The 24,130-nt window shown below is 44.5% G+C and overlaps 1 protein-coding gene across 1 annotated transcript in view; it reads left to right on the plus strand.

Annotated features, from left to right (window-relative positions):
- The first annotated feature begins 19,440 nt into the window (after positions 1 to 19,440).
- Positions 19,441 to 24,130, plus strand: part of LOC140121507 (protein Mis18-alpha-like) — a 29,389-nt gene continuing 24,699 nt past the window's right edge. Inside the window, exons 1-3 of the mRNA XM_072141188.1 lie at positions 19,441 to 19,703; positions 20,568 to 20,631; positions 21,975 to 22,097. Of these exons, the coding sequence (XP_071997289.1) occupies positions 19,547 to 19,703; positions 20,568 to 20,631; positions 21,975 to 22,097 (344 nt within the window). The 5' untranslated portion in view covers positions 19,441 to 19,546. The remainder of the gene's footprint in view (positions 19,704 to 20,567; positions 20,632 to 21,974; positions 22,098 to 24,130) is intronic.

Below are 24,130 nucleotides of genomic sequence, written 5' to 3' on the forward strand. Positions count from 1 at the left end.
GTAAACAGGCAGCATCATCCTCCGCTCCGGGCACTTCCCCTGTCCTGGTTCCTACCGCCTGGACGGCCATCTGGGACATGGTGGACTTGATGAGGGGGACCACACAACGCGCAATAAGTGACAAGAGCAAAATCACAATCCCCAATATCACCCCCACTTAAAGGAAACCCTTCCAATCCCCCAACCACAAAGTGAAGGACAGAGTGTCCACTCCAGAGTTTCTCTTGAGTTCCCTGGACAGTCCTTCAATCTATTCACGAGCATGGGTAATGGATCCATAGGGGGCGATGTCATCCGGGATGTACATGCGACAAGCCACTCCCACCATCTTACAGACTCCTCCCTTCTCAGCAAGGATCATGTCCAAAGCCGTGCGGTTCTGGGAAGCATCTCGGATATATTCCCAAATCTCTGTTGATTACAATAAAAATAGTTAACCCAATCCAATCAACATCTTTGCTCATAGCTCTCTGGGGAATAATGGACTCTAGACCTGCCCATATCTGATTGTGGGCCTTGTACTCATCTGGGACCCCCCCTTGGTGCTCCCACTGTATCCATATAAACATTGTCATTTAGGTGCTTCTCTCCGACCTCCAGAATGCTTTGGGATTCTCTACCTTTTCTTATGTGTCTGATCAACCTTATCCCTGGGGATCACGAGGAAGGAATGCACAAGTGTTATCACCGTACACTCACCTTCCCAGCCTCTAGGCCTGACCTGACTCTCCTATCCCCACAAATCCGGTACACATCAGACACTGCTAATACAGGGTTACCTGTGCTGTCAATGTTAAAGAAGGTCATTGTCTTGTTGCACCAACCGTAGGTAAAGTCTCCTACCCTGGGGGCATCCTGGTCACCCCTATAGATACAGTGATAGTCATGGTTGGGGTGTCCCTGAGCATACAGTCAGTCAGAAGAGACCAGCTAGCAAGAAGAATAAGTAAGTTTGCAATAGAAAGCGTGGAAGCGTGCTGACTTCCCTCTAGCTGCACAGGCGTGGCACTGGTCAGCAGGACTTGGAAAGGACCGTCATAGCGAGGCTCCAGACTCTCTCTCTGGTCTCTTTACCACCACGTAGTCTCCAGGCTTCAGGTTATGCGTCCTGAGGTCTCTGTCTGCATCTGAAAAAGGAATCAGAAACACTTTTGCTGACCTTTTCCAAGGCCTGGCTCAACTGTGTGGCATGTTCCACCTGGTTTCCTGCCATCAGCTGTAGGGTCTGTGGGAAGTAGGGGCCTAGCCTGGGTGCACAGCCAAAAAGTACTTCAAAGGGGACAATCCCATCTTTCTCTTGGGTGTGGTCCTAACTGAATAGTGGGCAGCAGGAAAGCACTCGCACCATGGTTTCTCTGTTACTTCCATGGCCTCCCACATCTCTAACTGCCATATAAAGTATCTCAAACGCACCACCAACTTGGGAAAGGTAAGGGGTGTTCAGGGCCTGTTCTACACCCAGGAGGGACAAGGTTTCAGGTCTTTACCTGTCCAGTGAAGTGGGTTCTGCGACCGGACTCTATGGTCTCTGGAAGTCCAAACCTGCAGAAAAATCTCACTCACCAACTTCTTGGCTGCGGCTCTGGCAGTAGCCTTGGTCATGGGAGAAGCTTCTGGCCACCCTGGAAAGAGATCAATGCACACAGGCACGTATTCCTACGTACCATTTTTTGGTAGCTGGATAAAATCCATCTGCAGTCTCTGGAAGGGATACAGCAGCTTAGGTGTCACCTTCTGTGGGGTCTTTACCACCTTACCCGGGTTGTGGCGGGCACAGACTATACAGGCTTTCACTAGTCTAGTGACAGGGGTAGTAATACCCGGGGCAAACCACTGGTGGTTTATGAGCACTAGCATGGCCATTTTGGATGTGTATGTGTCTGTAGGCGACTTGACTTACTGTCGGGTGCAGGGCTCCGGCCAGGCACACCCTCTCTCCCAGCATCCAGGTCCCATAGGCATCTGGGCTCCAGCTTTCCTCCACTCTTCCTTCACTTCTGATGACACTCGGGCCACCAGGGACTGGAACACCTGTGGATCAAACTTTTAGCTCAGAACTCACAGCTGAGACTTCAGGACAGTCTCCGGGCTCCATCTGTGCAGCTGCCTTCGCCATCCCGTCAGCCACATACTTGCCCTTGGCTTGTGGAGTTACCAAATTGTGTGTGCTTTTAGTTTTACTATCCCCACCTCTTGTGGAAGTAAGAGAGCATCCATGAGCTCTTTAACCAGCGTGCCATGCTTAGAGGGGGTCCCTGCAGAGGTGAGGAAATCTCTAGCCTTCCATATGGGTTCATAGTCGTGTTTAGACCCCAGAACTATACCTTGAGTATAGATGTTTGCCCTTTTACCTTCCACCAGCTGTAGCGCTTCCCTGAGTGCCGTCACTTCACCTCCTGCGCTGACCTGTGTGGAGGGAGTGGTTCTACTTGTACTACCTCATGTGCGCCACTGACCACTGTATATCCAGCATAGAACCGTCTGTCTTCTCCTGCAGACCTGGAGCCATCTATGAGAAAAAACTTAACATCTGGGTTAATCACCCTTCTCTCCCCCCCTCTCTGAATCCTGGAAGACTGGCGATAGAACGAAGGATTCAGAGCTGTGCACCTTATCAGTGTATCCTGGGGCATCAGGAGTGCACACTGGAGTCTGAGCTGTCTGGCCTTTGCTCAGATGCTTGGGCTGTACTTGGTGAGGACACTGTGCAAGGTATGTGGGGTTTGCACTGTAACTGAGTGATCTAGGGTCTAGGATCAGCTCACTGGCCTTGCTGAGCAGATTGCTGGCTGCAGCTACTGACACATGAGGGATCCCCACACGACTGAGTCTAACCGGGCCTAAGAGTAGGTCACTGGGGAGGCCACCACGTTCCTGGGCTAAGACACCTGTCTCCTAGATACTTAGTGCAAAATAAAATAAAAGGTCTGGTTCAGTGGCATGTGCCTAGGGCCGGGGCAGACAGGATTTGCCAGCTTAAGGCTATGGAATGCATCAATTGCCTCCTGACTAAGGGCAAATGGGGAAGAGGCAATTCAGTCAGAAAGGGGCAGCATTGGGCTGGAGGCAGACCTTATCCCAGGCCTGCAGGAACTGGCCAGTCCTAGAATCATGTGAAGAGGCTTAGGGCCTCGGGACAGGGGCATATTCTGGACTGCCAGCTTTCTTCCCTCTGTCAGGTGTCTGCCTGTGGCTGAGAAGCAGTGGCCTAGGAAGACCACCTTCTCCTGGCAGTACTGGAGCTTGTCTCAGGAAACTTTACAACCCTTCTGGAACAGAAAACACATAAGGTCAATAAATGCATCCTGGCAAACAAAAACAGTAGGTCCTCCGCATACTGAAAAGGAGAACATCCAGTAAGGGGCCAGTCTGTCAGTCTACTCCCTGTAGGGCCGTGGGGTATTGGCTGGGTGAGTTTTACCCCCCTTGTGGGAGTCTACATCAGGTATACTGGAATACTGAACTGGTAAAGGCAAATAGGTACTGGCAATCTTCATGTAGGGGCACAAAGAGTAAAACATTTGCCAAATCAATAACAGTGAATAATATGTCACTCTCAGGGACTGCTGCCAGTTTGGGCTAGGGACCACTGGGCTTCAGTACACTCATTGGCAGCTTAGAGATCATGGACCATCCTACATGTATCCGGATGTTCTTTCTGAGTCTTTTCTTGACCGGGAATGGGCTAAAATCATCATCGGACTAGCAGGGGAGAGTTCTACAATGCAAGGCGATAACTCTGTTTGGGGGGGCTGTTCTCGCTGACATCCTTGTCCATAACCACCCCCCCTTGTCTTGCCCTGTGGGGGCCGTCTCCGCCACTCACTACAGTAATGTCTCCTCCCAGCAACGCCCACTTGGGTTGGTCGGTTGAGACTTCCGGAGATGTTGTCAATCTCACTTTGGCGTGGTCTGTGAAACATCCTCTATTCCCTCTGAACGTCAATGTCAGAGTCCCTCCACCACATCTCCAGCCCAGTGTTCTGTGCTACCTATAAAGTTCTGGCCAGACTCCAACGTCTCAATAAAATCCAGGTACACTTAAGATGGTTTTTAATTAAAAAGGAACAAAAGTCAGTCATAGGCTCTGTAATACAGTTGGGGCTCGTTCTTGCTTAGTCTGTTCATGGGGTACACAGGAGGACATCACATCATACTGTATCCCTGTTCCACAACCAAATAAATTCCTTCAAGTCTTTTTTAGATTGTCAGGGAGAAGTCTAAACGCAGCGATCTACCCCTCCCAAATGTAAATGTTCTCACTAGCCTGTAAACCACGAGATAACAGAACACAGATTCCAAGCAACTCAATATTTCATAGAAATTCAGTTTTATGTGAACATCAAGGTCACTGTCTCTCTCGTAGATAAGACACAGCACATGTCAGTTCTTCACAAAACAAAACGCAGCTCCAACAGCCCCCACCCTTTTGTTAACCCCGTAAATGCCAGAAAGCATGTACCGGAGACATTGTAACACTTTTTCATAGTAATTTTTCTCTAATTGTCGGGATCAATAAATTTTAATAATACTCAAACAACCTCCATCCCTCACTCCAGGACCACTAGCAGACGCCCCAAGCATGGTCAGGTGTTCTCATACAAAGCCCCACAACAGCTTTTATGGCTGCCAACAGCAATCAACTTTCAGGGACTGAAGGGAATATAACTTAAAATGGCCGCCACTGAGAAATAAACTGACTTAAGATGGCCACCACTGAAGAATGGTAGGGCGTGTCATCTTCTCTAACCACCAGATACAGGGGTGGAGTCTGGATTACAGGGGCCATTTTTAACTCTAAGGAAAATATAATTAAATCTCTTTTTCTCAAATTCTTTCCACATCAAAAACTTTGAAATGTCCCTTATCGCCTGTCTCTTTCTTCAATGGGCACTCTGAAGGATTCCTGTCACTCTGTCCTGGTCCGTCCGTCAAAGTCAGAGGCTATAAGTGTCTGTTTCGCAAATCTGATCAAGTTTTCTCACTTGTACAATCATCAGATCATCTGACACATCCAAACCTTCAATACTACTTTTCATTTCAACACAAAACTACCAGCCCTTATGTCCGATCATGTCAACTTGCACTTTTCCATCAGTCCTACTTAACTCAACAACCTTCTGTCTCTGTGCATCTTCTTTCCCCTCCATGTGGGACACAATCTGAGTAGCTTTTCTAGGTCCGCACCCTTGGCTTACTTTACTTTGCTTACTTCCCATCACAAATGTCTACAACCGCAACACTGCCAAACCTGTCCCCCACAGATACAACGAATCCGACACCTTGTGTGACCGACCCCAAAGAAACCAGATACCAGATTTCCGCAGAGGACTCTTTACCAAGTCTCCCTTATTGACTCTTTACCAAATCAACTCTCTTTACTGAACTACTCTCTCCTTGACTCTTTACCAAGTCACTACTAGTTCTTACAGTCATCCACAAAGTCGTTCAGACTCCAAAATGAAGCTAAACACACACTTGATCAGAGTGGGTCTCCGCTGCACGTGCACAAATTGAGCTCTATACCTCTATGGGCAACCCTATTGACACTAGTCAAACAGTACTAGACACTATGATAATCTGACAATCACAACAAAGTATCTCCTACTTTAGCAGTGCGGACCTCTAAGGACTACTCCCTCCCGTCCCACAGCTTCAGCTAACATCACAGACTGTCTGACCATCTGTCACTGTCCAGTCTCTGTCCATCACCTTACAAAGTGGTTCTTTGCCAAAAACTCTGAGCTTAGGTTACAGTGAACAACAGTGGCAAATACATAACACAGAGACAGTCTTACCCGGTCCGTCCAACCAGTGAACCAGAAGTGACAAATCAAGGTAGACAAGAAAAAATTAATCTCTTACCCTGAGAGCGCTCTGGTCAGTTCTGTTCACCGAGCCGGCGGGGACTCTTCACGGAGGCTGTCCTGGTGCTGTTGTTGTTTACTCCTAAACCCACCCAGATGGACGCCAAATATTGTTAGGGATTTTTATGCAGGGCCCCAACAGCCCTCTTGACTTTTGTAAGGTGAGTCCTAATTAACCCTTTCATGATTGAACATAGAGACCAAGACATGTCAATCTCTTAGTCAAGATCTTCTCCCATTTAATAATCAAAATGCATAATATATATCAGACAGAAAAGTCATCAAAGGGGTGTGAATAGTATACAGCAAAGCTATTGGACATCAGCATATTTTGGGAAAAAAGTTAATTAATTGTGTTCAGTTCTCAGAGACCTTGTACACAGTTATTGTTTATACTAATTTCCTCTGCCAGAAGGTGATAAGTGGCTCCAGAATCCTAATATCATGCAGCTTCGAGGACAGACTGGCTTCTCATTACATGTCAAAGGGTATTAGCTAACAGGCGAGCAAACATGTTACATAAAATGAAGTTTGAATCATGATATTAACTTGACAATGGTCAGGGAACATGGCCGCTGTATCTAAGATGGCGGACAGTAGTCAAGATGGCGTCCGAAACCAGTGCGACCTCCTTAACACTTGCCTACCATGGCATCCCAGTCTCCTGTTGCCAAATGTTTGAACCGTAGCTGTTTAAAGGGAACCAGGGACCTCCTTTTCACCAAAGGCAGGTTGCAGAAGCCCATGACGCCTCCAGCGGAAATCTGCCTTTTCTAAGCATTTGCATTAGAATATAATTTTGTGTTATAACTTGCCATGCGCCCTGACAGAATCCTGGGGTAGTCACAGGGACGGCTTTGGTTTGGATGCATTTCAAAAAACAACATGTGACTTGTCTTTTTTACTCACTCCTCAGAGCGTGGACCCCACCTTTGTGCTCCTTGTACAGCTCCACCTCCTTCTCCTTCTTGAGGGACAAGCTGTACTGGAGCACAAAAATGGAGGCAGTCTGCAGCTCAGACAAGTCACATGTTGTTTTTTTGTAATGAATCCAAACCAAGCCCCAGCCCCTGTGACTACCCCAGGATTTTGTCTGGGTGTAAGAGTAAGTTATAACACGCAAATATATTGTTATGCAATTGCTTAGAAAAGTCAGAGGCATTTTTGCACGGCAGGTGTCATGAGTTTTTAAAATCTGTCTTTAGTAAAAAATGACCTGAGTGAAGTTGGCCCCCCCACCTTGTTCAAATCAAACGAAACTGGTGTCAAACGTTTGTGCTGGTTTGTGCAGAAAATTTTCGTTTGTGCCGCTATCGTTTTTAAGATATCAATGAAAGTTTCCAGAGGTCAACCAGCCCCCCCCCCCCCACACACACACACACATTGCCCAAACCAAATAGGTGCCGAACAATTCTGCTACGTTTGTGCTGGTTTGTGCTGCTCAAATTTTTGTTTGTGCTGCTTTTGTTTGAATAAATGAACAAAAAATTAATGCCCCCACCCCACATTAACCGAATTAAACAAAACTGGTGTCAAACGTCAGTGCTACGCTTGTGCAGCAAAAATTTTCGTTTGTGCCGCTATCATGTTTAACCCCTTAAGGACGCAGCCATTTTGTAGCTTAAGGCTCAGTACCATTTATTGTATTCTGACTAGCGTCGCTTTATATGGTTATATCTTTTGAACACTGTTACTTATCTAAACGATTCTGAGACTTTTTTTTTCCCCACATGTTGTACTTCATTTTAGTGGTAAATTTTGGCTGATAAGCTTTGCATTTATTTACAAAAAAAAAGAAAACATGATGAATTTTTTGAAAAATTTGCCATTTTCGAAATTCGAAAGCATCATGTTTTTAGGCAGATCAATTTACCACCTAAATAAATTGCTGAATAACATTTCCCATTTGTCTACTTTACATTTTCATAAATTTTTAAATGTCTGGATAATTTATTTTGATGTCGCGTGGCTTACAAATTGAATAGCGATTTTCCGGATTTTCAGAATTTACTATTTTGGGGCTAAATACAGTTTTGAATGAAGTTTTACATATTTAGCATCAAACCCCCCTATATAATCAATCCATTTTCAAATCTGCACCCCACAAGCTATCAGAAACCGCTTTTACGAAGATTGTTAACCCCTTGAGATCTTCATAGTAATTGAATTAAAATGGAGGTGAAATTTAGAATTGTCAAATTTTGTCGGTTATACTTTCATTTAGCCCTAAAATTTACACCCCCAGAGACCCCCCACATGTGGCCGTGACTTGTTTTATGGGCGCACAGCGAGGCGTGGAGGGAAGGAGCGCCCTGCAGCTGCCAGGATTTTAGTTTCCTCATTGGCCCCTTTTGTAGGCTATAAAATTTTCGGTTTTTCGTTATTGGGACCATGTGACAGCTTTTTTTTTGCGGGATGAGATGATTTTTCCATTGTTACCATTTTGGGGTTGGTATCACCTATTGTTGAAAATGTAGGAACTTTTTTTTAAGGGCAGGAGTAGAAAAGCATCAAGTCTGTACTGGATCTTTGTTGGTGTTCACCGTATAGCCTAATAATCCTGTTATCTTTATTCTATGGGTCGATATGATTACGGGGATACCAGACATGAATATTTTTTCTTATGTTTTACTAAATTTGTCAAATAAAACCCTAATGTGGGGGAAAAATCTATCATTTTTGTATTGCCATCTTCCAAGTGGCATAACATTGTTACTTTTTAGCTACGGAGCTGGTTGATGGCTTGTTTTTTGCGAGACATGTTGTACTTTGCACCAGTATCATGTCGGAGTACATATGTTTTTTTGATCACATTTTATAGCATTTTTGTGGGATTAAATAGGTAAAAATCATAATTTTTGGAGGGTTTATAAAAGTTTTTTTTTTTTACGGTGTTTATCGTGCAGGTTCAATAATTATTTAATGTTATTCTATGGGTTGTTACGGACGCGGTGATACTATATATATGGGGTTTGCTTGTTCATGATAATATTCTGCAATACAGAAGTATTGCAGGGTATTAGCAGTGTCAGCCTACACACTTGCATAGGCGTCACAGACGCCATCTTACTGGCAGTTCTTGCAGGTAACTCTGGGGTCCGATCTGCTATATGCAGAAAATGGTTCAGGGGGGGCCAATCGTGGGGAAAGACCCCCCAGAGGCATGTTAGATGCCGCGGTCGCGCTGACCACGGCAATTAACGGGTTAAGCACCCGCGATCGGAGACAACTCTTTGCCGGCATAGCCGGCACCCCGTGTTTCCCGATGCTGGTTCGGCTCAGATCTTGAGCTGAACCGGCATCGGCTCAGCGTCCAATATAGCGTCTGATATACCGGTTAAGTTATGTTCAGGTGTTTACATAGGTTAAAGGTGTTTAGGATGAACTGGTAAAGAACAAACTTAGTGACACATCCCTGGTTTGATCACCAGGGGGAGCTAGCAAACACATTGTACTTTGGAAGAAATAAACTATGATGACCTCTGGAAAAAAGTATGAATATATTAAAAATGATAGCGGCACAAACGAAAATTTTTGTTGCACAAACGTAGCACTAACATTTGACACCAGTTTTGTTTGATTCGGTTAATGGGGGGGGGGGTGTACTGCTTGAACTTTAGACCTTTAATTTTTTGTTCATATATTCAAAACAAAATCAGCACAAACAAAAATTTGAGCTGCACAAACGTAGCAGAATTGTTCTACACCAGTTTGGTTTGGGCAATGTGGGGGGGCTGGTTGACCTCTGATGACCTCTGGAAACTTTCATTAAAAACGATAGCGGCACAAACCAGCACAAACGTAGCACAAACTTTTTAAACCAATTTTGTTTGATTTGAACAAGGGGGGGGGGCAACTTCACTCAGGTGTTTAAATGAGGTCCCTGATGACAGGTCCCTGTAAAGGGGCAGGAAACCTTCCCTCTGACTGATTCCAGAGACCTGGCCCACCCATCCCCTGTCCCAGCGCTGTATCTGGCGCTTAGATGGGACCGGTGGGTGGCCGTGTCAGGATGCCAGAAGCAGTTGGAGCGGAGGTGCAGTACCCCTGTAAACAAACACGGCCGGGAGTGCCGGAGAAGGTAAATACAGATTTATTTTTTTAAATAGCCTCCTGTTTGAGATACAAATGCGGACAACCCACTTAAAGTGTATTGAGGGCCCAAAGTGGTGCCCCCCCATGTATCTTTGTTTTTTACTATAGAGCAGATGTTAGTGCATGCAGCCTGTACCCCATGTGTGTATTTAAATTTACTTGCCTGAAATTTTAATTCCCTGGAGTCCATAGGCAGCACATACAGTACACAAGGGTTAATGTACATCCACTGCCGCATAAAATATACAAGTTCATTCGAAATCCTTGTCAGTATCAGTGGTAGTGGATCCTCTGTACCACCGCGGTCGATGACATAAGCCGACACCTGGGACCTGGCTTTCACCAGAGCCCACCTTAATGTAGGTTGGACTTGTTGCGGCGTGGTACCACCAGGTCGTTCCATAGGCGTGATTTCGTCCGCGGTGGCGACCAAGGTGAAGTACAGAATCGTCAGCCAAACTCTTGGTCGGGGACAGGCAGGAGGTCGAGACAGGCAGCACAGGATCGGAGTTGGGGATGTAGCGGAATGTCAGGACAGGCAGCACTGTATCCGAGTCGATAACGGAACCGGGATCACAATCGGAATTTGGAAACGCAGTAAAACGCATTGAATAACTTTCTCACTGGTACTAGGCACAAAGATCCGACGGGCAATGCTGGGAGACTCCGGCTTTTATCAGTTTCCTGGAAATGGCCAGCACCAATTAGTGGTGTGCTGGTCCTTTCAATCTTTGAGGCTAGGAGGCGGGGACATGGCCACCGGGCTGCCGGAGCAGGAACGCGGACAGATAAGGCATGGAGTGGAGTTGGGGGGAGGCATGGGTGCGGGATGTGGGTCGCAGGGGCACCCACACAGCGAGGGGCATGGGTGTGACGGGCACGGGTGTGACAGGGGCATCCGTGTCATCCCCCCCCTTTGGCCTCCCTTTCTTCTTGGTTTGGAGGAAACTTTGCAGGAGGCCACGGTCCAGAATGTTATCCTCAGGCTCCAATGATCTCTCCTCAGGCCAACCTCTTCCAGTCAACAAGGAAGAACCACTTACCTCTTAATGTTCAGAACCTCCTTTACCACAAACACATCAGTGGAATCAGCCGCAGGAGGAGGAGGTTGCTGAGAGAAGCGGTTCAAGATGACAGGTTTCAGGAGAGTGACATGGAAAGAGTTAAGGATAGTGGGAGGAAGGCAGAGTTTAAATGCCGCAGGGTTTATGCGCTTCACCACCACGAAAGCCTACAGAAAAAATTGTCCAAGCTTGTAGCTGGGGATTTTCAGCCGGACGTATCTGGATGAAAGCCACACCTTGTCACCCAGTGAGAAGACTGGAGGAGACCTGCGTTTCTTATCGGCCTGGGTTTTGGTGTAGGAAGACGCCCGAAGTAGAGACTGACAAGTCTGTTCCCAGATTGATTTGAGGTCCTGCACCAATTCTTGCACCACAGGAACATCCGTGGGAAAGGACAGAGGAAAAGGTGGGCGTGGAATTCTTATGTATACAATAGAGAAAGGGCCTGCACTAGCACACTCAGAGTCCAGGAAGTTATAGGAGAACTCTGCCCACGACAACAATGTGGACCAGTCGTCCTGACAAAAGGCAAAATGACGGAGGTAACAGCCCAGAGTTTGGTTAACTCTTTCTACCTGTCCGTCAGACTGCAGTTGGTATGCAGAAGAGAAGTCCAAATTCACTTGCAGCTGATTACATAGAGAAACGGGAGCCATGCTGGACCCCTTGGTCCGAAGTCCATGTAGCTGAAAGATGTGGGTGAAGAAGAGGAGAGAAAGAGCATTGCCTTGATGTTCTTCTCAGCAGGACGGAAATGGATAAAAAAATTGAAACATGAAAAGAAATGGGACCAGCAGGCTTGTCATGGATTGAGACGCTGAGCAGTCTGGAGGTACAGGAGATTCTTGTGGTCAGAATATACGCTGACCGGGTGATGAGCTCCTTCCAATGCAGAAAAGGTTTTAGAGAAAAAGCTACAGGTAAGCTTTCGGCCTTTGGGTCCTTTCTGAGTGAGAACACCTCCGGCACCTACCGAGGAGGCGTCAACCTGAAGCTGGAACGGTTTCTCTAAACCTGGCCGTGTCAGAACAGGAGCAAAAGCAAAGTCAGACTTCAGTTTAGAAAATCCTTCCTCGGCTGCCATAGGCCACAATGCGAGATACGAGAGAAGATAAGTGTGGAATGAATTGCCGGTATTAATTTGCAAAGCCCAGGAATCTCTGTATGGCACGAAGTCCTACAGGGTGAGGCCACTGAAGTACCCATCTGATATAGCGTTTATTACTTACCAGGTGAGACAGAGGTCTGGTCCCTGCCCTCCCTTAATCTCTAGGTGTGTCGGGCCGTGCTGTGGGTGTGCCTGGCTGTGACGTTGCATGACCGCCCAAGTTGGAGGCAGGAGGATTGGGCTGGTCATGTGACCTCCCGGTGGGCGGATGCGCAGACGGCACACACAGACACCAAGATCCACCATATACAAGTTCACCCAGGTGAGCAATCACATCATATTTAGCATCATATACCCCTGAAGAAGCCACAAAGCTAGGTGGCGGAACACGTGGGGAGCCAGTCCCCTCCCCCGGTGAAATTTTTTCATTTATTATTCTATTTTCTTATTTCATCAAGCTGCTTGGTCTGTGGTATTGAACCATAGCCCTAGTAGGCAAGGAGTTAGCTATTATTGTTGGTCTATAACAGGAGTAGGGAGAATAGCAACCTTTGCCTATTTGTATAGATTTGTCAGACTGCTTTAGCAATTAGTACACAAATATTCCTGGTTGCTTTGTAAATAGACTTGTGCACATGCTATTAAATGTTTTTAATATGTTTGGCAAGTATTGTTATATAAATTTTGAATAAAGATGTATACATTTTTACACATTTATGCAAGTCCATCTGGGAGCAAACGAGTCATTCTCTACTTCAGACGTCTGTTCCCACCAAAACCCAGGCTGACAAGAAACGCAGATCTCCTCCAGTCTTCTCTCTGGATGATAAAGTGTGGCTGTCTTCTAGGTACAGCCGTCTGAAGATTCCCAGCCCGTCTTCCTCCCACCATACGCATCACGAACTCCTTCCAGGTCTCTCTCCTGAAACCAGTCATCCTGAACCGCTACTCCCGACAGGTACCTCCTCCTGCTCCTGAGGCTGATGCCCCCGATATCTTAGAGGTAAAAGACGGAAGCGGCTCTTTCTCATCAACTGGAAGGGGTTTGGCCCGGAAAAAAAGGGCTTGGGAGCCTGAAGACAACATCCTGGACCGTGCTCTTCTGCAGAGGTTCCTTTAGACTAGTGGTTCTCAACCTTTGTAATACTGTGACCCCGCAATACAGTTCCTCATGTTGCGGTGACCCCAAACCATGTGATTCTCTGCAAAAACGCAATAAAATCGTGGCCTTTGATGGCTTTAGGTGACCCCTGTGTTTTGGTCGTTCGACCCCCGCTGGGGTCGCGGCCCACAGGTTGAGAACCGCTGCTTTAGACCAAGAAAAAGGGGGGTACTATCGGTCACGGGTGCTCCTGCATCCCATATCCCGGGTCAGACACACGTGTGCCTCCCTGTGCCCCACCACGCTGGCGGCTTCTCTCACCTGTCTTCGGTCCAGCGGCGGAGGGAACACGTGCGTTGTCTCCCCAAGATTTAAAGAGCCAGTGTGGCGATGATTGCCGCCGGCCAGCTGCTTTCCTTGTTAAATATCCGTCCCCTTCCTGTGTCCCCTGCTTTTTTCCTTATGTCCTGCAATTGTATTGTGATTTCCTGTTGTTTCCTGCTTTGCCATGGACTTCAATCCTGTGCTGCCTGTCCTGACCTCCTGCCTGTTCCCGACCACGATTCTGCCTCACGATTCTGTACCTTGCCTTGGCAGCCACCGGGAGCAAAATTGCCTCTGTGTAGCGTCCTGGTGGTATCCAACAGCAGCAAGTCCAGCCCGCTCTGTGGCTGGCTCTGCTCCCAGGTATCGGCTTACTGGGTTTTTGGCAGGTCAATTTGGAAACTACATCCCTCAAAGAATTTATCTAGGGTTGTAGTGAGCATTTAAACCCCGAGATTCTAGCCAAAATGTAATGCAAAGTGAATGGTGCAAAAAAAAAAGTGCCATTTTAGTATTAAATATATTTTGGCTAACTCATGCCACTACAGACAAACACCACAAAAATCATTCTGCGGGTTGTCCCGAGTACCTAGGGTTATAAAAGGGATTTAGCTTTTGGAGCTCTGTTTTCACTGTTGGGGTGACCCTGAGGTACCAGTACAATCGAACCCTCCTAAGAAGTGACCCCCCCTTTTGGATAGGGCACCTCACAAAGAATTTATCTTGGATTGTATGAGCATTTTAGCCCCTAAAATTCTGGCTCAAATGTAATACAAAGTGAATGGTGCAGACTAAAAATTACATTTCCTCTCAAGTATGCAAGGTACGGCAATACCCTTTTGTGTCAATCTGCAGGGTGGGCACATGGCAGGGCTCAGAAAGAAGAACTGGCATTTGGAACAAAGACATTTTACTTTTTTTGGCATCATGGAGCAATTTTAGATGCCCTTAGGGATCAGTACAGTAAAACCCCCTGAGAACTGCCCTATTTGGAAACTACAACCCTCAATGAATCAATCTAGGGGTGTAGTGAGCATTTTAACCCCACAGGTGGATCCCAAGGAGCATAATGAATATTGCATAGTAAAAAAATATGCATTATGTCTTCTTGTTCCTAGCTCTTGCCACTGGAGACAAACACCCCACGAATCATGATGCAGGTTATCCAAGGTACGGCAATACCCCATATGTGGCATTAATCTACATGCTGGGCACACAGCAGGGCTCAGAAAGGAACGTGTGCCCTGATGTATAAGCTGTGGAGAGTGCATTGGGAAATTAATAAATTATATATCCAGGAAGGATATCCTAAAACAGTCCTTCATTTATAATCCAGGTTTATCTGTGTACGTCACACTGGTAAATGGATTGCCTCCTTATATCCCCTTTGGAGCACGCCCTGCACCATTTTTGTGTCCTTCCCTTTTTGATAGTTTGGGGAACTTCTGGAAAGTTCTGCCCTGGTACAATATGTGTGACATCTCTTCCAAACTGGCAATCCCTCCTTCCTGGTCTCCAAAAATAAAATTCTTGATTACCACCTCTTAAAATTCCAGGAAGGTTCCCCTCTGGCCTGCACATTGATGTAAGCATTACACAGTGCCATATGCATGATGGGCACGGCCAGCTTCTTGTACCACACGCTCATGGTGCATGGCGTTGTATGGCTGAAGCACCTGGTCAACCCTTCCCAAGTCAACCCCTCCCATGTGCCTATTGTAGTCCAAAATGCAGTCAGGCTTGGGGGTTTCTGTACCTACTGGGACAGAGGTGCTGATGTGCCCATGTATTGTTGTTTATACAAGGACGTCTCTCTTGTCCTTGTACTTAACATACAACACAGAGTTGCTGCATAGTGCCCTGCTCTCGTGCCTTCTTAGTTTTTCCCCTAACAACAATTTCGGGAGACCTCTCTGATTCCTTCTTACAGCACCCACGCGCCGCCATCTTTTTTAAGCCGGCGGCGGCTTTGTTGGCGGTAATGTGCGGGTTAACACCCTCGATCGGTAAGTCTATGCAGCAAAGACTTACCGGCTATGGAGAGGGCTCATTGACACATGCAGGAAATCGGGCGCACAATCTTCATGAATCGCGGCAGATGGGCATTCCGTCGGACAATGCACCTCGGGGATCGCGCAGGGACCAGGTAAGTAAATGTTCCCCATTATGTCGGTTATATATTTATTTAGCCCTAAAATTTACACATTTTGAACAGATAAAAAGAGAAAACCCATTTTACAATTTGTTCTGGGGGTACTGAGCCCCCCTCACATGTGGCTGCTACTTGTTTTATGGGCGCACAGCGAGACGCAGAAGGGAAGGAGCACCCTGCAGGATTTTAGGAACTTTCTTTTTGCAATTTTGCAGTCAGTGAGGGTCTCTGAAAAGACTGTTCTAGCTTCATTAAGCAAGGATACAGTGTTGTATATATCGGTTGATAGAACCCCTGCCATAAATAACTAAACAATTACACAAAATTCTCAAAAGCTCCAGGGCGCTTTCACACCATGCGTTGCGTCATGTTTTTTGATGCATTTTTGATGCATTTCAAAGGCTTTTGGATTTAAATAGTTTTTTATTTCAGTGAATGTGACCTCCTAATGCTGCAAATTTAACAAATTACCATTTTCAGTACTTTACAACCTATAAAATGTTTTGAAACTCTGCTGTGCATGATAATTTAGAACTGTGCATTTTGATTTTTTTTTATTTTGAAGAATATACTGTTATTATAGGGAGGTTTTTTTTCAATAAAATTAGATTTATACTCTTAACGGGTGACTTTTATTATACTGACTGTCACCCATTTAGGAAAATCGGAAATAAATATCATTTGCTTAATAATTTGCAACGTGGTGTACATCTCCCCCATAGTTGATGCAATGGGGCTTTACAGGCATTTAGAAGGGGATTTTGTTGCATGCGATCGGATTTTGGCGCATCTCTGCGATTATTATGGGACGATGCCACCCACTGTAGCATATCATGCTGCAAAGAATACCAGTGACATAAAGCTCAGCGAGTGATATATATCGGATGTGAGCGCTAGTTGCACTTTGGACGTCACCCTGTCACGTGACAGGGTGACCCCTTCGGTGGGACACCCCATTGCCAGCCGACACCCCTCTGATGACAGCACAGGACCAGTCAAAGCAGACTGCCCAATGCCAGTGATCTGTGACAATTTTTGGGCAGATCTTTCTAGCCCAACGCTCTCCAACATTGCCATTTTGTGATTGGTGGTGTTGGAGAAAGTTGTGCTAGTTTTCGGGGGCACCGATCGCTGCTATGGCATCTCTGGGGTCCGATCGTGACCCCAGAGAAGCCTGTAGGCAGTGCCTTTAAGATGGCGTCTGTGACGTCATCTTAAAGGCAAAGTGTCAGCCTATGCATCTGCATAGGCTGACACTGCTAATACCCTGCAATACATCAGTATTGCAGAGTATTATCATGAACAAGTAATCAGATGATTGCTTGTTCATGTCCCGTGTTGGATCAAGTAAAAAAAAAGTTTTTCTATAAAAAAAATAACTTTATAAATCACAAAAAATGCCCATAAGCCACAAAACATATAAAGAGACATAGAACGCTCAAAAAAGTCTAAATCATAACACAAACCCCACATATATAGTATCACCGCGTCCGTAACAATACAGCTAAATAACTATTGAACCCATATGATGAACGCCGTAAAAAAAAACTTTAAAACCCTACAAAAATTATGATTTTTACCTATTATATCCCACTAAAAATGCAATAAAAAGTGATCAACAAAACATATGTACTCCAGAATGATACTGTTGCAAAGTACAACATGTCCCGCAAAAAACAAGCCATCAACCAGCTCTGTAGCCAAAAACGTAACAATGTTATGCCACTTGGAAGATGGCGATGCAAAAATGATAGATTTTTCCCCACATTAGGGTTTTATTTGGCAAATTTAGTAAAACATAAGAAAAAATATTCATGTCTGGTTTCCCCGTAATCGTATCGACCCATAGAATAAAGATAACATGATTATTAGGCTATACGGTGAACACGAAAAAAAAAAAGAAAGTAAAAAATCCAGTACAGAATTGATGCTTTTCTACTCAAGACCTCAAAAAAAGTTCCTAAATTTTCAACAATGGGGGATACCAACCCCAAAATGGTAACACTGGAAAAAGCATCTCATCCCGCAAAAAGAATGCCATCACATGGCCCCAATAACGGAAAAGCAAAAATTTTATAGCCTTCAAAAGGGGCCAATGAGGAAACTAAAAATCCTGGCAGCTGCAGGGTGCTCCTTCCCTTCCGCGCCTCGCTGTGCGCCCATAAAACAAGTCACGGCCACATGTGGGGGGTCTCTGCACTCAGGAGAAATTGTAGAACAAAGTGTATGGTGGGTTTTCTCTTTTTATCTTTTGGAAATGTGTAAATTTTAGGGCTAAATGAATGTATAACCGACAAAATTTGACCATTCTAAATTTCACCGCCATTTTGATTCAATTACTATGAAGATCTCAAGGGGTTAACAATCTTCGTAAATGCTGTTTCTGATAGCTTGAGGGGTTCAGATTTGAAAATGGGTTGGTTATATAGGGTGGTTTTAATGCTAAATATGTAAAATTTAATTTCAAACAGTATTTATCCCCAAAATAGTCAATTCTGAAAATACGCTATAGGCTATTCGATTTGTAAGCCGCGTGACGTCAAAATAAATTATCCAAACATTTAAAAAATTATGAAAATGTAAAGTAGACATATGGGAAATCTTACTCGGCAAGTTACTTAGGTGGTAAATCTATCTGCCCGAAAACGCAGTGATTTCGAATTTCGAAAATGGCTACTTTTTCTAAAAATTAATCATTTTTTTTTCTTTTTTTTTTGGAAATAAATGGAAAACTTATCAGCCAAAAATTACCACTAAAATGAAGTACAACATGTGGGGAAAAAACAATCTCAGAATCGCTTTGTTCAAAAGTTATAACCATATAAAGAGATGCAGGTCAGAATCCAAAAAATGGGGTTAAAAACCCAACGGTAGGAACTCTGTTCTGGACATCGCTGTGCGATGAAACAGCAGTTGACATCCACATGTCTGGTATTGCTGTCCTCAGAAGAAGCAGGGGAAAAATTCTTGGGATGTACCTCAAATTCCTTCTGAATGTGTCCATTTTAGAGCTAAATGAGAATAATCTTATTCAAAATTTTAAATTTCAAAATGTTCAATCCATTTTTGCTTGCTTCCAGAGAAAGATTTAAAGGGTTAACAGACTTCTCAAATGCTGATTTGAATAGTTTGAGATGTTAGGTTCATAAAATGGTGTTACTTGTGAGGATATATAGTACATAAACCTTTATGGGACACTTCCAAACCGAATTGGTCACCAAAAATTTTGCATTTTTCAGATCTCTTGAAAATCTGAGATGTTGCTGGTAAAACTTGAAACCTCAGATCCGTAAAAAAATGGAAAAGTAAAACAAATGTGTGTGAATGTATCGGAGGTTTCCAATAACGCTACCATTCTAACACTGCGGTGTTTGTTTAAGCACTAGGATATATATATATATATATATATATATATATATATATATATCTATATATAGGGTTAAGGTGCTAATATAGAGAGATTCTCAGACTCTAACAATAATTTCCTTACTTCACAGTGTCTAGGTAATTAATATACCCATCACAAAAATGAAAGGAATACCAAAACTCCACCAATAGTGTGCAATCACTCTGGACCGGGATAAACCTAAGATTGGAAACACATTTTAGGCATTTTTTTTAAGTTTTTTACAGTGAGGGAGCACTGTGACAATAAACAGCGCATTTACACATTTCACGGGGATAACCTCTGGAGTCATCTGCTGCGCCTGCTGTATCTGAACTCCTGCCCTCAGCTAGGCTTCCTCAACGATTCCTCTCAGACGCCACAGGCTGGCGCGCTGACGTCACGTGACTGATGTTATTACGCGGGAAGTGTGAAGCTGCTGAGGAGACATGGCGGTGACGTTCCCGGCCAACTTTTCTCTCACCAATCTTCAACGCAGATTAGAACCCGGGATAGTGTATGTGTGCGGCAGCTGCAGGCTGCCCATAGGAGACCATAACGACTGGAGCAGCGATCATGTGGGCGATAACGTCATACTGATGAAAGGTGCGGTTCTAGCTGTAGCCTGCCTGTGTGTACAGGGCTAAAGGGTTATTGGAGGTATTGTGCACCATAACGTCCCAGGTGTGCTGTGCAGTTTCCTCAGAGCTGATAGCCGGACACTTCTGCTCTTCATGAGGGAACGATAGAAGTGCCCGGGAATGGGGGAGGCAGACGCTGTCCAGTCACTAGTGGTAAGGAAATGTCAGTGCAGGATGGTTGCAGTCACATGTTCTAGAAAGGTAGTCCATAAGGACCTTTTCTCCCCTTTAGCCATGTTCAAGGAGGGGGAAGCTCCCAGATATGTGTCCCTGTGTTGGGGATGTAGAACACCAGGATCTGCCCAGAATCGGGTCACTTGATTTATAAACATCATACATTTAAGGGGTTTTTCCCACAAACTAAAGTTGGGTCCTATCCCTTGGTAGGGCTTTACTTGCTGATTAGTGGGGCGTTGCTCCATTCTGCTACATTAATCTCTATGGAGCTGACGGAGATCGCCAAGCACTGAAAGTTCATACTTGTGTTTGGAAGGTCCCATTTTAAGTGCAGATTTGTGTAAATCACTTCAACTTTTCTGTGTTGTTTACATGAACATCTTGTGGCGCTTGTTATTGATCACATGCGTTTCGTTGAATTGAATATGTGATTGTCCCAATCCCCTTCATGTTCCAGTTGAATTGATTGTGTTTGATTCACTGTGGTTTAGGTTCAGACAATTTTACTGTTGCTAGTTCATTTTGTATGGCTGTGTACAGATGGGATGGGTTCAGAGCTGAACCAGTTTACTAATCTACCGTAATATGTATCATCTGCCCACTGGCACAATCACCAGGTTTTCATGCCATTGTTCTGCTGTTTTATTCACAGCTGTTTCTCAGTTTGTTAAAAGTGGAAAACTGACCACGTCTAGTGATCCCGGTGATGCTGGCAGGTACGTCTGTCTGGGTTTTTTTTCCACCATGTTTTTCTTTTTCTCCCCATGTGGCTACATTTTTTTTTTAGATGCGTCTTATGAGAGTGCAATCGCACTAGGTGCTAGTGTTGCATTTCCTAACACAATGCTAGTGGGAGGGAGGAGGTCTGATCGCATATGCGTTTCTGGTGACATGAATATGATCGGTAACCAGCACCCGGTGTCCTGCATGTAAAAAAAAATATATATACAGGCAGTCCCCGGGTTACATACAAAATAGGGTCTGGAGGTTTGTTCTTAAGTTGAATTTGTATGTAAGTCGAAACTGTATATTTTATAATGGAAGTTCTAGACAATTTTTTTTCTTTTGCCCCGGTGACAATTGGAGTTTCAAAATTTTTGGTGTAATTGGACCAAGAATTATCAATAAAGCTTCATTACAGACACCTTACAGCTGATCATTGCAGTCTGGGACTATAGTAAAGCATCCAGAGAGCTTCACCAGAGGTCACATGGGGCAGAGGGGTCCGTCTATAACTATGGGTTGTCTGTAAGTCGGGTGTCCTTAAGTAGGGGACCGCCTGTACAGGACACCGGGTGCTGGTGGCGAGAGTTTCACTGGAAACACACTTATACGATGTTTACAACACTTGTGGTACATGTGAGCACGCACACCCTAATACGCTATTATTTTCTCAACTGGATTTTTTTTTTATTAACGCTTAATTTTTTTGTTAATGCATACTTATACTTTTTCTGTATAATACATGAGCCGTCTATTGCATATGGAAGGAATTCTGCTCCTGAGCCTTCAGTATACATTGTGACGTACAGTTATGTCACTTGTCCACAACAGGTGCACGTTCTGAAGCCCACACCCTCTTGCCAGGCAGCATCAGTGATGGAAATTCTCATTGGTGCAGATGCCCGGACCCATAGAGGTTTATGGAACGGAGTCCCCAGTTTGCCTCTCTGTTTGTAGGGTCTCATAAATTCATATTTAGTTCTTTGTTTTTAAGCTTAGAAAACCCATTGTATACACCCTATTCAGGAATTTGATTAAATGCCAGAGTGTCTTCCGTTAAGAGGGCAGTACGGTGATGAAGAGCGGCTGGGGATTCACACTTTATAACCTATAGCTGAGGATTATAGAAGGGTGACAATGGTAATAGGATTATAGAAGAGAGATTTTCCAAACACACAAGAATTGTGGAGAACCCCTTTAATTCCTTTGCAGTGATGGATGAACTGAGGAAGCAGAGGGAGAGAGACCGATTCCCTCTAAACTGTCGCACGCATAATTTTCAAAGCTGAAGCTTAAATTAGACTCTTCTTACAACAGATTTTTCTTTCTTTCACAGCCAATATCAACCCCTGTCATGCAACAGCTGCCACAATGTCCTTGGAAAGTTTTACTCTTCTACACCCGCAAACCTGAACTACAAACTCAACCTGTATAACATAGACAAAAATGTTATTGACAGGTAAGTGATATTACTGTACGGCATTAATGCCGCAGCCCTATTTCACCGCTCATCTTTTTTTTTTTTTTTAACCCCTTCACGCTCCGTGACGGATATATCCACCACAGAGCTATGAAGGGTGTATGAAGAGGGCTCACGGGCTGAGCATCGGTGCTTGCACCGATCGTGTGTGTTAACCTTTTCTTTGCCTCCAGCAAAGTCGCCAGCTGCACTGAAAGCATGTTACCTGAGATTGTCGCTCTCCCGAATGTCATCGTGGGGCGTCGATCGGTTGCCATGGTAGCCTCGGGTCTTCGTTTGACCCGAGGCTGAATGCCATGTACTGCAATACAGTTGTATTGCAGTATATGGTAGGAACGATCAGACCATCTAGGGTTAAAGTACCCTACATGGTCTAAGAAATATATATATTTTTTTTTTAATGTAAAAAATTGCCTCCCTTTCCCTAGAACTGATATAAAACATAATAAACGGTAAAAATCACAAACACATTAGGTATCGCCACGTCTCAAAATGCCCAATCTATCAAAATATAAAAATGGTTATAACCGGCGTTGACCTCCGAGACAGGAAATGGCGCCCAAATGTCCAAAACGCGACTTTTACACCTTTTTTTTACATGACATAAAAAATGTAATGAAAAGTGATCAAAATGTCACAGTCCTCAACATGGTAGCAATGAAAACGTTGACTCATTTCGCAAAAAATGACACCTCACACAGATCCGTACACCAAAGTATTAAAAGGGTATCAGTGTCAGAAGATGGCAAAAAAAATGTTTTTTTTGTACACATTCGTTTAATTTTTGAAAATGTATTAAAACACAGTAAAACCTGTATAAATTTGGTATCACCGCGATCGTAGCGACCGAAAGAATAAAGCAGAGGTGTTATTTGGAGCGATGAGCGAAAGTCGTAAAATCTGAGCCCACAAGAACATGTGTTTTTTTTTTTTTTTTCCACATTTGGATTTTTTTTCGAGCTTCTCAACACTTGGCGGGAATAATAAATAACGTCACAAGAAAGTAAAATTTGTTACCCACAAAATAAGCCCTCACACAGCTCTGTACACGGAAAAATGAAAAAGGTATGGATTTTTGAAGATGAAGAGCGAGAAATGAGCGAAAATACCCTGCGTCCTTAAGGGGTTAAATTACAGAGCTGTATGACGTTTTTCAAGATGTGGGATACATTGAACTTCTTGGAGGCAGCATTTTTTTACAGGCTCAATTTTTATAGCTTTTCTCTTTGCATTCCCAATGACATATCCCTTTTATTCTTTACAATGGAAGACATTACAAAAGGTAAATTTTGAATGGTTTAACCCTTAAACTATCTTTGACGTATTAGTACATTTTAAGTCCTTTAAGGGAGTATGGAGAGGGCTCAGCAGAGGCCAAGGTACATATTGGCCAAATATTGCAGCAAACACCCACCGGAAACACCAGTGATTATTGTGGCAGTGATCATGGGTTTTAACCCTTGATAGTCGCTCCATGTGACATCACTTTTTAGACCTTGGGGGTCTAAAAAATATTTAACTCCTTAACGCTCTGCAGCTGATATATTGGACGCTGAGCTGATGGCAGCTCAACTTGAGATAGGAGCCAAGTTGGCATCTGAATACACTGGGTGGTAGCTGTAACTAATAGCTGACATCAGTGTTTTTTAACTGTTAAATGCTGGGGTCCGTGCACCGGCAGCACTTAACTTGGCTTACAGGGGTCTCTCCCCCACCATCAACAACCCAACCCCCCCGTGCCATCTTTGGGGGACGCCAATCTCTGTCGTGGAAGCCTGAAGGTCTGTTATTCGATCTTTAAGGCAAAGTGTCAGCCTATGCATGTGCATAGGCCGACAGAGCTAATACCATGCAATACATCAGTATCGCGCAGGGTATTATCATGAACAAGCGATCATACGATTGCTTGTTTATGCCCCATAGTGGAACTAGTAAAAAAGTTTAAAAAAAAATTGTTCTTTAAGTTAAAACTAAATTAATAAAAATGGCCTTAAGCCCTAAAAAACATATAA

This window comes from Engystomops pustulosus, chromosome 3, assembly GCF_040894005.1.
Source record: "Engystomops pustulosus chromosome 3, aEngPut4.maternal, whole genome shotgun sequence".
NCBI lineage: Eukaryota > Metazoa > Chordata > Amphibia > Anura > Leptodactylidae > Engystomops > Engystomops pustulosus.